At 39.2% G+C, this 14,029-nt stretch overlaps 1 protein-coding gene across 1 annotated transcript; it reads left to right on the top strand.

The window, feature by feature from the left end:
- Positions 1 to 1,360: 1,360 nt before the first annotated feature.
- On the top strand, positions 1,361 to 12,266 carry cop1 (COP1 E3 ubiquitin ligase). Its single transcript, XM_080502854.1, has 20 exons — positions 1,361 to 2,022; positions 2,135 to 2,194; positions 2,536 to 2,633; positions 3,007 to 3,071; positions 3,183 to 3,302; positions 5,716 to 5,784; positions 5,895 to 5,954; positions 6,114 to 6,193; positions 6,277 to 6,340; positions 6,693 to 6,807; positions 7,123 to 7,258; positions 7,536 to 7,679; positions 7,876 to 7,984; positions 8,089 to 8,170; positions 8,291 to 8,407; positions 9,384 to 9,501; positions 9,994 to 10,118; positions 10,220 to 10,380; positions 10,582 to 10,626; positions 11,189 to 12,266. Exons 1-20 carry the CDS (start codon positions 1,664 to 1,666, stop codon positions 11,204 to 11,206), a joined length of 2,145 nt encoding a protein of 714 aa, XP_080358980.1. The 5' UTR covers positions 1,361 to 1,663; the 3' UTR covers positions 11,207 to 12,266.
- The last annotated feature ends 1,763 nt before the right edge of the window (positions 12,267 to 14,029 follow it).

Genomic DNA, 14,029 nt, shown 5'->3' with positions numbered 1-14,029 from the left:
ACAATGTCATATTAATGGAGTAAATAATTGCTATATCTCAGAGGATCTTTTCAAATTGTAACGTATTCCAAAATACGATACATATTCATGTTATACTCCTATTTTGATAAAGTACATTGTCACTTGCATATTTGAAGCGGCTGCTGAACCAATTCATCAAAATCAAATCTGATCCATCATTTGCAACCATGTTACCCGCTATTGGGTTGCAGTGAGACAGATCACTGTTGTCCACAGAAATAGGTCTTCCTGGTCAATTTAAACTGTCTTTAAGTTTTTCAAACACATTTTTCCATATTTCATGTGTGGAATCAGCATTTTGGCTCTGACTAAAGTGACTAACTGAGGATGATGCAGAGGATCGTTGAAATTGCCTCCTATTTATGAACACGAATCAGGAGCAGGTGAGGAAGAAGAAGACTGATGGTTATTGCCCTCATATGATGGCGGGCCATACTCTGATAATTGCACTGCTCTCGTATAGTCCATCAGAGGAAATTCTTCAAGAAAGAGCTAATCTGAGAACTGTGGAGAAAGGTTACAGAAAACGTTTCAACAGGACACCTACTCTTTGAGATTCTCATGACCAGAGACCAGCACAAACATTTTCATTTCATTCAAAAGGAAAAAACTGTTTGGTGAAAATACCTGATGCAAGCGGTTCATAAGCAGAGAAGAGATATGCTTGTTATTTATGATCATACCCACTCAACCCCCCCCCCCCCCCCCCCCCCCCCCCCCCAAAAAAAAAAAAATACTTGCCGAGATTTTGTGGCACAAAGTCAGACCTGACAACTGGTCAGCTGCTGCTGCAATTCAGCTGGTATGCACGGTACATTAAATACTCGCAGACATTCCAAAGAAGGACAGACCCTACCCTGGTTGTCTGTTTATTTGAAGACAAGAAAGATAAACATGGAACAATTGTTTGAAGAGTGTGCAATCAGCATTTCTGAGTGCCACCAATATCCATTCAGCTGGGAGATGCAACTATCAGAGATGATAGTGTCTTTTGAAAATGAAAACTTAAACGTAATTTTCTTGTTCATTTTAATTAAGTCACAGAATAAATAGCCTTGGATAAGAAAATGAAAAAGCAGTTTGGATGATTGATCATTAATGTTTATTTGGGAGTCAAAAATTGCAGTTTAATCTGAAAATGAAATAGCATTTCTGTTAATACATTTCAAATTGATTTTTTGAGCCACATTTGCTTCCATATCTGATGACATCAGACAGAAAATAAATGGGTTTTATCACCTCCGTGCCGCCAGGGGGAGAAAGCTCAACTACTGAAGGACAATGTCTACCGGAGTAATTGAGGAAACTCAAGAGAGAGGTCTCACTGTAGCCAACCGAAGCTAACCGGCTAATCTCCAGGACAACGCAGATTATTTTGTCGGCCGTTCCAGAGTTCGTGTTTTGTGCCAGACAACGCAGTGTTTTGTGATACGCCGTCGGTAACAAACTCGACGTGGATGCCAACGGGAAGGTTTTTACACGCTGGACGTTTGGCCACTGTCGCTTTCTCCAATGATGCTAACGCTTCGGCGGCACGGCTAAAGTGAGCACAACCCGCTAACGGAGCCGAACAGCGGCGCTGTCCGGATGCTCTGATCCGCGACGCGGCGGCGGATTTCGGGGAGTTTCTCGTCGGCCTTGCATGATGTCAAACAACCGGCCTCAGCAAAACGCCGGTGGGGCGAGTTCAGTGCCGAGCACGAGTGGCAGCGGCAACAGCTCAGTGGGCACCGGGAACTCAAACGGTGGCGGCGGGGGCAGCGCCGTCACAAGCAACGGCAGCAATTCTGGAAATGTTGTGCCCTCCCGGTCCGTGACAACCGCCGGCGAGGGAAGCTCGACGGTGCCAGCTCTGGCCGCCGTGCCGTCGTCCCGGGGCGGCTTCGCCTCCCTGAGCAGACCTACTGCCTCGTCCGGCAGCAGAAAGAAATCCCTCCATCAAGCTCCACTGTACAACGGCCTGTTGAATTCATACGAGGATAAAAGCAACGATTTTGTTTGGTTAGTTTTCTTCGGAGTGACAGTGGAACGCTGCTTTACATTGCAGCCACACGTTTTACTGCGAAGGTTAAACACACAAACAATGTTTGACACAACTCTGTCTCTCTTTCAGTCCCATTTGCTTTGAAATGATAGAGGAGGCACACATGACAAAGTGTGGGCACAGTTTTTGGTGAGTGTTAAGTCGAAGTGAAGTAGTTGTGACTTGTTTAAATGTGTTATAATAATACGTCTGATCACTACCCAACTGCGTAATATATAGACACAAGCTAACTGGTTCTCCACAAATCCATACAAAGTCAATCAAAATACAAAATGAATGTATTTGCAGTCATCTATTTAAAGAGTTAACATATTGACATAATCAACTATTTCTATTTCCTCGCAAGTTACTAGATATTTGGATACAAGCTGCATAGTTTGCACATAATTTAAGTCTTTTTTGTACAATTCAATGTCAGAGTTGGCTGAATGTGTGTTCTGGTAATATATGGATTATATGATCTCTTGCAGTTTCAAGTGCATTCGCCAGAGCTTGGAGGACAGTAACAGATGTCCTAAATGTAATTATACTGTTGATAATGTGGATCAGCTTTACCCAAACTTTCTTGGTAAGTATCTTTGAAGATAAGTTTGTTCTTTTTGGTTTTCAGTAATAGGAAAGTAACCTTGAAATGTGTTTTCAAATAGTTTTCATTTGCATATTTATAAAACAAATGTAATTTTATTTTCTTCCAACTGGGTTTTATTATGCATGCCCCAAGATAAAGTTTATCTACTCTTAAGTTTTTTTGTATAAACAGAAATGCAGCGAACACATTCCAGTTGTTTTGTTTTTCATGGTAGCAAAAAAAAAAAAGGTTTTTGTCATCTTTCACCCATTTACAAAAACCCAATGTGTGTTCATGTGTCATTGCTTTTCTGTTTCATTCACTGTCAAATACTTTGATATCTTTTCATCTGCTTCATTCATTCATTTTCCAGTTAATGAACTGATCCTAAAACAGAAACAAAGGTCGGAGGAGAAGAGACTAAAATTAGATCATCCTGTAAGTACAAACTAAAATGTGTTTTTTTTTCCTTACACATCACCCACTGTGCTTACTCTCACATTGAGAGAAATCTGTTCCTTGTCACTGATCATTGTCTCTGACTCTCAGAACGGCTCGAGGTGGCAGGTCTTTCAGGATGTTTTGAGTCCTGATCAGGAGAACTTGGACCTTGCAAATGTCAACCTTATGCTGGAGCTTCTGGTTCAGAAGAAGAAGCAGCTGGAGGCGGTAAGCAATGATCTTGCATTAGTATTGATGATAATTAGTTCTTTTCAGTGACACAGATGATTTGTAACTGAAATATTCAAAAGTGTTGCAGGATAAAGAATTTTTTTTTTTTTTTTTTTAATGAAAACAACAGGATGGCTTATTATCACATTTTAATTCCACTACTCACTGGGAGCTCCACAACCAGAAAAATGACACCCTATATTGTTGAGCCGTATCTTGTGGAGTAGCACAGGGTGCGGTTTGTGTTGTAATTGGTTATTTATATGGGACGGGAGTTGATTATGTTTGAAATTGTGTTTTGTTGGATGGTTAGACGGACACTCGGTGAAGGCCTTAAAACTTCACGAACAGTTTGTTCTTTGGAGAATCCGGCACACATCCTGTTTTCCTCTTGTTTCGGTCAGTTTGTGTGACATTAAAAGAGAAGTAAGGGCTGCACTCTATACCGCTCAGTTGTGTTGTGTTGTGTCACGTCCTCACTCTCTTGCAGATACGGTCTGCACAGTTTTATTTTTTTTAAATAAATTGCAATCCATGCGTCTTCATGCTGCTGGACTTCTCACTACCTTGTTGAGGCACAGCATTGTTGCTTAAATACAACACATTTATTCTCAGCCTTAGCAGGCCTGTTGCAGTGAGAAAAACCAAACCAACACACATTTGTCACATGTGATAATCCAGTTGGCATTTCATATCAATTATCACCAGTTCTGTACATTACCAATTGATTTTTACACATTTGTGCGAAGGACTGATGCTCCAAGTGACACATTCATTGGAAGTGTTTCACCTGCTGTGTAGTTGTTTGCAAGGACATGCATCAAAGGGAAATTCATAAAAGTCTTTGCTGAGCTACATCGGATCAACGCTCGCACCTGTGATATTTAATTAGAAGCATTTAAAGTTAAGATGCTGCTTAAGGACTGATGCGTAACGTCTGTTGTCTTGAATGAATCAGCAGTAGCTAGAATTGTCTCCACAGTTTGAAGTTTTTGCTGTCAAGTCAGATAAACATCTGTGCTATTGTGTGGTATTATGCATGTCTGCAGAATGTGTCTGGTTCTGTCTAAGGTGAATTGAGGTGCTTGGAACTCATTTGGATCAGATATTCTTCTGACATTAGAATGTGATATATTGTATTGTCAAACAGTGGAGAAAGATCAATTTTCTTCTATAGAAAAGTGCCAATAGATTCTTGATCAGCTTTCTCATAGCTCCTTCCAGTTTTGTATCTTGTGCTCTTTGTTTTTTTTTTTTTTTGTATTATTGCAAAAGCTACTACTAATATAAAAAAAAAGTCACATTTTCAATAAACAATGCTGTCTACTAAATTGCAAGTATCTCATCTTGCAGAAATGACTTTCCTCTCCTGTGGTTTCATACGATTCATCTGGCTGAACAGCTGCCTTTAATCCACATATAGGACACATTTCCCATTCATTGCTAGTGTGTGTTCTCACTTTTCCCTGAAAATTTGCCTCTGGACATGTTCAATTTTGCTTTTATCTGATTGGACGTGTACTTGTTTTTAGTCAGTCATTCATTTCGCTTAATCGGCTGTGAATTTCTGAATCGAAGAATGTGGAGACTTTTCCAGATGTTGAAGCTTACTTAAATACTTCATACACATCTGGCCAATGTACAAACTACAAGTATAATCAAATGTATCTTTGTTTTCTTTATCCTATAATGTATTTGCAACTATTACTGATGCAACCAGTGCTCTAATGTCCTTCAAACCATGAGAAATTAACACTTAAATAGTCCTTGGGGTAAAATATGTGCGATATAGATGCTTAGTGCAAAAGGGGACTGATTAATAGATAATAACATATACATTGAAAAGCTCTTTCTTATATATACATTTAAGAGCTTTCAATGAGTGTGTCAATCAATTTCACTGTGAGGATCAGACTTTGGTTACCCATCATGGATTGTGGCGTTAAACAAATCATCGCCAACGTCTAATTCAGTGACTTTCTGCCCTTGGTTTATTTTGTTACGACAAGGCATGCAAAACATGAAACACTGCTGGCCACAGGTATCAGTTGTTGTTGTTGGTGGTGGTGTTGTCTACCACACAGAGGCTTTTCTGTTCTGGTATTTTTGTCAAAAGAAAAAAAATCCAGAAAATCCAACAGCCTGTTTGTGGGAAAATGTGCTTTACTGTCCAGTTCTTAACGTTTTGGCTTTCTGAAGGTGATGATGACGTGTATGGTAGTGTCACTATGAGTTTTCAATTCAAGTAACCATTGTGGTCCCCAGATATAGTTTAATAATTTCACTTTTCTAAGAGACGACAAACTAATAAAGAGGAAATTAGATCCGAACATATTTTCATCATACCAGCACAGGCTTGGCTTCAGTTGTATTTTTATTTAATCATGTTCGGTGTCTGTCTCTCCAATAGGAATCCCAAGCAGCTCAGAGACAGATCCTCATGGAGTTCCTTAAAGAAGCCAGAAGAAACAAGAGAGAGGTGCTCCTGCTTTTGGATTTATTTAATTAGAATAAACATCACAATGTAGCTGCACACTCTGTATTGAAAAGCGGACCTGCAGTCATAATTGTCCTTTCGTTTGTCAACAGCAACACGAGCAACTACAGAAAGAGATCAACTTTCTTGAAGACGACATAAAACGTGTTGAAGTGAGTAAACTAAAGCTTTTGACACCTGTCCTCGTCGATCGTTCACATTATGTTGCCGTGTACAATCACAATGCAGTAGTATGTGCAATCAGGAAGCAATATTGTATTAACAACTGGTGTCATCATAGCTTAAACAGGATAAACAATTGTATTTCCCAGGAGATGAGCGGACTATACTCCCCAATGATGGAGGCAGAGTGTACGGTGCCTAATGTCGAGGCTCCATCTCCTGCGCCAAGGTACAACTAAATTTTAGCAAGTGATATCTACCTTTTGTTACAATGTGTAGTGTTTTTAGCTAACTTTGTTTCTTTTTCTATAGCTGCAGTAGTATTATTGATCCTCCTGACTATAGCCAGCCTCCAGGATTTGGCGGAACGACCCAGGTATGTTAGAAAGAGACCACACACATGCACACTGAGAATCAGGTCAGCCGTCTCACATTGTTGTTCTTGCTTGTTAAACTTGACAATTTTTCAGAATTTGATTTTCCTGTCAGAGGCATTGCAGAAATATTTTCTTTAGTGCCTGCAGTGGTTTTGAAATCATCTTCCTTGCATGCAGGCTTGCTCGTGTATGTCAGTGGATAAGAAAGAAAAAAATAATAATAACATGCTGGATATATATTTATACATCATCATTATTAGCACAAATGTAATTGGGCGCATTCTGAAACCAGACACTTGTCAGTACGAGTTTAGCTCGGACTTAACTGTATTCTTTGGATTGTTTTTCCAGGGGAAAAGACAGACTTGGTACAACAGCACGCTGGCATCAAGAAGAAAGAGGCTGACGGCTCATTTTGAGGATTTGGAACAGTGCTATTTCTCTAACAAAATGTCACGCATCACAGGTACTCATCGCAGGCATCGCAGACTGCTGTTGTTGGCAGCACAAACTCCGGAGCTTATTAAGTACATTGACTTTATGCTGCTCTCTGGATAAAGTGCACCGCAGTTTCATAGAGGAAGAACACAAGTGACAAGATACTGTCAGACCTATCCCAGCATTTATCCTAAAGCTTTTGTCAATATTTTGGACATTTACAATCTAGTGGTTACATCATACGTGTGTTGATCTTCCTCGACATTTAGAAATGAAGGTATTTGATGTATTTATTCTCTAATGCAACATGGCTGTACTGACACTGTATGACTGCCGTTTTCAGACGAGGGCCGAAACCTGAACCAGCTGGATGATTTTATGGAGTGTTTGTCCAAGTTCACCCGCTACAACTCTGTGCGGCCGCTGGCCACCCTCTCTTACGCCAGTGACCTTTATAACGGCTCCAGTATTGTCTCCAGGTACAGAAAGAACAATGTCGCTATTATGTTGCTCGTAGATTAGGTCTGTAATTAGAGTGCATGATTTAGATGTTTCTTTATAGGACAAAGACAATTATATATGTATTTTTGGGTACAATCACATTATGCATCAGAACAACAAGCATTTCTTTGTGAATGGAGCAAAATGTAAATATATGTGGTTTTTAAGATGATTAAATTATTGTTTTCTATTTGGATTTCCACTATAGAAGCACCTGTAATCATTCCTGTAACTATGCCCTCGCTTGTATTTCAGTATTGAGTTTGACCGTGACTGTGATTACTTTGCCATCGCTGGTGTGACCAAGAAGATCAAGGTGTTTGAATATGGCACCGTTATCCAGGATGCAGTGGACATCCACTACCCTGTCAATGAAATGACCTGCAATTCCAAAATCAGGTGAGGAAGTAATGTCACTCCTGCCCATGATGCACTGAACTCCTTTAAATCAAGGACGAAAGAGGAATCGAGCTCAATATCACCATGTTGAATCTGATAAAAGAAAATCTACAAAGTATAGGCAAAAAGAAACTATATACAGTTATAGGCTTGAATCTTATTGTGGAAATGATCCAGATGTTCTTTTTTTTTGTAGCTGTATCAGCTGGAGCAGTTATCACAAGAACCTCCTGGCCAGCAGTGATTATGAGGGGACCGTTATTCTGTGGGATGGCTTCACTGGCCAGAGGTCCAAAGTCTACCAGGTGTGCAAGCCTCTTCTGTCTGAGCTCAGTTGCTTCTCGCCAGTACTTGGGCCACATTTCTTTGCATGGTGGCTTTTTAAAAGATGTATCTGTATTCTCTGCAGGAACATGAAAAAAGGTGTTGGAGTGTTGACTTCAATCTGATGGACCCCAAACTCTTAGCCTCTGGCTCTGATGACGCTAAAGGTAACTGTAGAATATTGCAGACGTAGCTTTCCTGTTTTCCACATCTTCTCCACCTTGAGTTGACACATGCTCAATTTCTGTCATGTGTGTTACCCCCCCCCCCCCCCCCCTCTTCTTCAGTTAAGTTGTGGTCGACCAATCTTGACAACTCGGTGGCCAGCATTGAGGCTAAGGCCAATGTTTGCTGTGTTAAGTTCAGCCCAACTTCCAGATATCATCTGGCTTTTGGTTGTGCAGGTAAGGTTTTGGTTGCTTTTCTGTTTTGTCTGATAGATTTGAGTTTTTTTCCTGTTACTGTGTTGTAGGATTGAGATACTTATAAAACCATCCGTGGATTTTTAAATGTTCTATGGCATTTGATTTTACTTTCTCAACCTCTAAATCTAATAAATCAGACGTCCGCCGGTCTGCCTGCTTCACACTCCCTAACAATCTTATGTAAGAGCAGATTTTACTGCAGTAAGACAGGAGCTGGGTTTTGTCTGTAGTGAGTTCAATTACTTTCAGATGTCCATACTGAAACACAAAACAAAGAATGTGAAATGTGTCCATGCATTAAGCTGTCTCCTTTCACAGACAGAGACACATGTTGTTTCCCCCCCCCCCCCCCATCTATTTTGATGAATTATTACTCATTTCACTGCACTATAGCTTCTCCTTGTAGACCACTCAATTTCTCCTGCGGTCAAACAGACTCCGGTGGTCTCTGGTCCAGACGCACTTGCAAAAACGTCATTTATTACTTCCCCAAAGGAGAAATAGGAATTATTAGAAATGTTTTGTTATCCACAGAAAGAGTCAGTCATGTAACGAACGGCGGATAAGAAGAGAAACTCTGTTATCCAGCAGTAAATCACTCAGGATTATTCACCCCATTCCCTGTGTCTCTGAGGATTATGTCCACTAAGCCAGGGAAAAGAAAACCTACGCTTAGCCTTTGAGTTGCTGATTTACTGGGGCACAGGTACAATAGTGAAGCAAAAGCATATTGCACCATATATTTCAAAACACAAAAGGTGGTTGATACATTTCCTGTTTAATAACCCTGTTGAGCAAATAACGCTGCACCAATTTCTTAACAGGACTGTGTGTTTTGGTGGATAAAACTGACACCCCGAGTTGTTTTTCAGTCCCTTTTTATTGAGCGTTCAATTACAGTTCCCATGTAAGTGCATGCTATTTACTTTATGTATTTGTACGTTATTGCTTACAGACCACTGTGTCCACTACTACGATCTACGCAACACTAAGCAGCCAATCATGGTGTTTAAAGGACACAGGAAGGCTGTGTCCTATGCCAAGTTTGTCAATGGAGAGGAAATTGTCTCTGCGTAAGTCTCTCTAGTTGTATTTTCAGTGGTAGCATGAGGAAATGTTTGTCTCATGCAATAATGCAACAAGCCTTAACTGCTTTTTTGGAACTTGGAAGGTTCTACAAGCATGTATGAAAAGGGTTTTATGAGTAGAATATTGTTAGCAAATAGCTACAAACAAATGTAGTTATCCTTGCCTGTCCCTTTACTAGTTTTTGAATTGAAAATATACTGTGATAGCAGCAGGAAATGTCCAACGAATTCTTTTAGATTCTTTTTTGGCTTTTTAGAAAATTGACTTTTATTACTTTTTTTTTTCTTTTTTTTTGACGACTAGATAAAAACAACATGCTCAGTCTAAAAAAACCAATGAATCTTCAGTTTTTCAATTTTGCAGTGTGAAACGTATAGTAAAGTGAAAACCTTTGATAAGACCTCATGAAGTGAGGAGGACTTGTGACTAAAAATTCAGTTTGCCTACTGACTCCTGTTTTATTCCAACGCTTGCAGATCAACAGACAGTCAGCTGAAGCTGTGGAACGTCAACAAGCCTCACTGCCTGCGCTCCTTCAAGGGTCACATCAACGAGAAGAACTTTGTCGGCCTGGCATCCAATGGCGACTATGTGGCTTGTGGTAAGCGTCCAAAATAACAAGACAGTGAGACAGTTCCACATATGAAGACATAACAATATGAACAATACGTGCGACATGCTTGTTTGTTTTTGTGTGTACAGGCAGCGAGAACAACTCCCTGTATCTATACTACAAAGGACTTTCCAAGACACTGTTAACGTTCAAGTTTGACACAGTGAAGAGCGTTCTGGACAAGGACAAGAAGGAAGACGACACCAATGAGTTTGTTAGTGCCGTCTGCTGGAGGGCCTTGCCTGACGGAGTAAGTCTGTTTTTTTGTCGTCAACACCTTTTAGTCACTGTTCACTTTCTTCATATATTCCTGATAAGCTATGTGGGCTACAGGAAGTGACGACACTCACCCCCGTATTTGTACATCACTCTGAATTGTCATGTTGTTTCATTGGTAGACAAGGATCCATGCAGTTACTTGTGTTTTTAATGGTGATGTTTTGTTTTTCAGGAGTCTAATGTACTGATTGCTGCCAACAGTCAAGGAACAATCAAGGTTTGCGTCTTGAAAGTTGTACATACTAATAATAAGTTTAGCACAGGTTTTCCTGCAGGCAGGAACTGATGGTGGGGAAAGTATTTTTTGTAAAATCCTACTAAAATACTTTATTATTTATAAAGTGCCATTTTTTAAATTGACACTTCGGGCAAAAAGAAGTCAAAATAGTACAATGTCCTAATTATTTTTCAACTGCCGCATATATAAATGCCTGCCTATTAAATATTTGATTGAGGCCGGCTATTTTGTGTTTAAAATTCTCTACACATTTGTACTTGGAACACAAAAAAAAAAGGAAATGCTCGTAGTCGCAACTCGCCTATAGAGAGTTTGAGAACCCACTCCATTGCATCCAAATTACTTGCATTTTGAGACACCAGGTTTTTATTAAATGTGATCTACTGATATTGTTTCGTAACTTCACCTAAAACGGAAACTCCATTGACGGTTGTTTTTTCAGTTTCCTGATTGTTGCTGTGTACTTTTTCACCAGTAATTGTGTACATGTTCGTATAACGGTATGGAACACATCACAGGTGTATCTTTTCTGCCCACACAGGTACTTGAGCTCGTCTGAAGGAACTTCAGTGGTCGTTGAAACTACCATCAGCCTTTTCTTGTTTGGCGGAAGGAGTGATTCACGCAGGGAGATTCCAGTCTGCCCGATGAGCAGCAAGACCGCTGAAAGAAATATAACCTCTATTTCTTTTTTAATGAGCTACCAGCTTCGGAGCAGCAGCAAAGACTTTGGACCAGTACGTCAGCGTGGCAGGAGAGCATGGGCTGCTGTTTTGCAGCATTAAATAAACTTCCAGCTGGGGCTTGAAATGAAACAAAAGACTTAATTTCTTTTCAGTAATGTTCAGCTCAAATGGAATAAATTTTTTTTTTTTTTTTTTTTTAGCCTTTTAGGTCAAATCAAAACTTGTACCTTTTTCTTATTTTAATTCCTCTGTCCCTCTCAAAGGTACATTCAGCCAAATGCTATAAGCAGGATGCATTTTCTCTTAAAGGCCAAAGCACAAAACAAAATGACACACAAGAGTAGTGTCATCTGATTAAGCTTTTAAAATCTTTTCTTTGTCCTGATCTTGTTTTCACCTCTTATGTGTAGTTGTGTTTGTTTCAGATTGGGAGACGCCGTTTTAATAGGTATGACTTGAATCTCATTCGTTCATATGCATTGTCAGTTCCTCTTCTGGCTTAGGAATGCAAAATTCTGGGTAGCATATACAAGTCATTCAAGACCCATGAGTTAAGGAAATGTTGATAATCCTTTTGTGTTACTATCAGAACAAAAGTAGACGACTCGTCAGTTATCACAACAACTCATTGAAATTGTGTTGAGCTGCAGTGCCTCCTGGAACTGGACATGTATGCGAGTTAGTTGTTGCTTGTTGAAAAATTACAACCTCACAGAATCAACTTTAGTTCTATGAAAGTAGCAATGGAATGACTCTTCACATACTTTAGGTTTAAAACGCATCATCTGTAATTTTGGGCGAACTGCTGTCAGTTTCTGTGGTTATCCATGCTGACCTATCGGGAGAATTTGGGAAACATCACCAAGACCTGCCTATTTTATGATAACTGAGTGAGAGGGGTTTTGTATTTGTATAACTGAATAAATTATTTCGAAACTATTTTTGTCATGTTTATTATGTTAAATTTTTTTGTGGTGTTTCCACTTTTTTCTTCAAGCAGTGAAGCCATACCCTCTTCACCTCTCCAATGTTTCTGCAGTTCTACATCTTCAAAGTTTCATAACTACTGAACCTATCCAGTCATCAACAATCATACCAAAGGCAAAGTCTGATATTTCCCTATTATGATCATGCAATCCTTTTATAACAAGATTGCAAGAATAAGTGTACTCGTGCTCTTGAAAAGCTACTTGTGAATGTACATAATAAAATTATTTCAAAGCAGTGAAAGCATCCTGAGAAATCCAGAATGAGTTTTCAATTCAATCAACTTTATTTATATAGCAGAAAAATCCACATGAGCAAACAATTTTTTTTGTGACTAGATAGGGAAGAACTAACCAGAAGGGTTTGTACCAAAATGGTAGGGACCATTTTTGCAATTAATGGTCAAATGAAATCTATTTTCTGCCAAAGTATTCAAATTATATTGATACTTTATCAAATCGATTGAGCTCTTAAGCTAATATTCACAATGGGTCAACTATCAAGGCAACTCCATCTTCAGTAATGTGAAAGGAAGCAGCTGCTTGTTATGAGCTTTAACTCGTGTCCGTTTAGAACAGAGGTCTAACCTTTGGCTCTTCAGCCTTTCTGTAATGGTTTCCTATAGCTTTCACAAGATTACATCTAAATGAGAAAATTAGAGGAAATTTTGTGTCGCTCCTTCTTTGATCTGAGCATCTCTATGGCAACAGACGCTGATCTATGAGGTGCTGCGCCCATCTACAGAAGCATGCTTTGTTTTTTTTCTTCAGTTTTTTGAATTTATTTTGAAATGATTAGTGGAATCCTTAGCAAAAATCATTGCAACCTCTTCCTGAACATTCTACAGGTTTTGGTGTGCTTTTTGTGTCCATGCACCCAACTGATCTCCTTTGATCTCGCCTTGAGGTACATCTCCCATCCACTTTGTATGGGACATTTTTTCGCAGTTTTGGGGAGTTTATTTGGAAATGATTAGCCGAGATCTTAAAAAAAAAAAATCGGACCAACATATGTCATAAAAATAATATGATAAACTGAAACAGCCATCTAGAATAGCACTTTGATATCCTTCTTTTCATCTCCAGCATGAAGTGCCTCTCGCATCTGCTCTGTTTAAGATAAGTTTTTCGTCGTTTTTTGCAATTCTTTCGGTAAACAGTTAAGCAGAATTGTTAACAAAAATTGTAGCAACCAATCCCCAATGTTTACCACTTTTTGTGTCCGTGCTCCCAATGTTGTGGGATAAGTTACTCATAGAAGAAATGGCAGAAAAATAATAATAAAATGGAATAAACAGCCACTTAGGATAGTAATCTTTGCACCTAAGGCAGGTAAAATAAGTTATGTTTTGCTTTCTTTTTGTTGCACAGCACACCGTCTTTAGAAAAAACAAGAGTCAAAAGAATTGCAAGACTACAACATTTTCATGGGTGAATCTCACACACTCACCTGTGCTGCTCATCTCACAAATGCAAATCATTTACAAAAATCAGTCTTTATGACGGTATAAGATGTATTACCAAGAAGTATTTATACAAAGTTAAACAATGTATTCAACATCTATGAATCCCCATGCTTCCCTTTTTTTCAAGAGCACTTTTTTTTTCTTTAACTCCTGAAAGCATTACTGTCAATTCCTTTTATGCATTTTATGAATGCAACAGAAATTAAATATACAATAAATGAGGGAAATTATGAGCTGAGCTGTT

The sequence above is a fragment of the Blennius ocellaris genome (assembly GCF_963422515.1).
Source record: "Blennius ocellaris genome assembly, chromosome: 10".
Classification (NCBI taxonomy): Eukaryota; Metazoa; Chordata; class Actinopteri; order Blenniiformes; family Blenniidae; genus Blennius; species Blennius ocellaris.
Note: the sequence above shows the minus strand (reverse complement) of the source record. Positions and strands in the feature narration are given on the sequence as shown.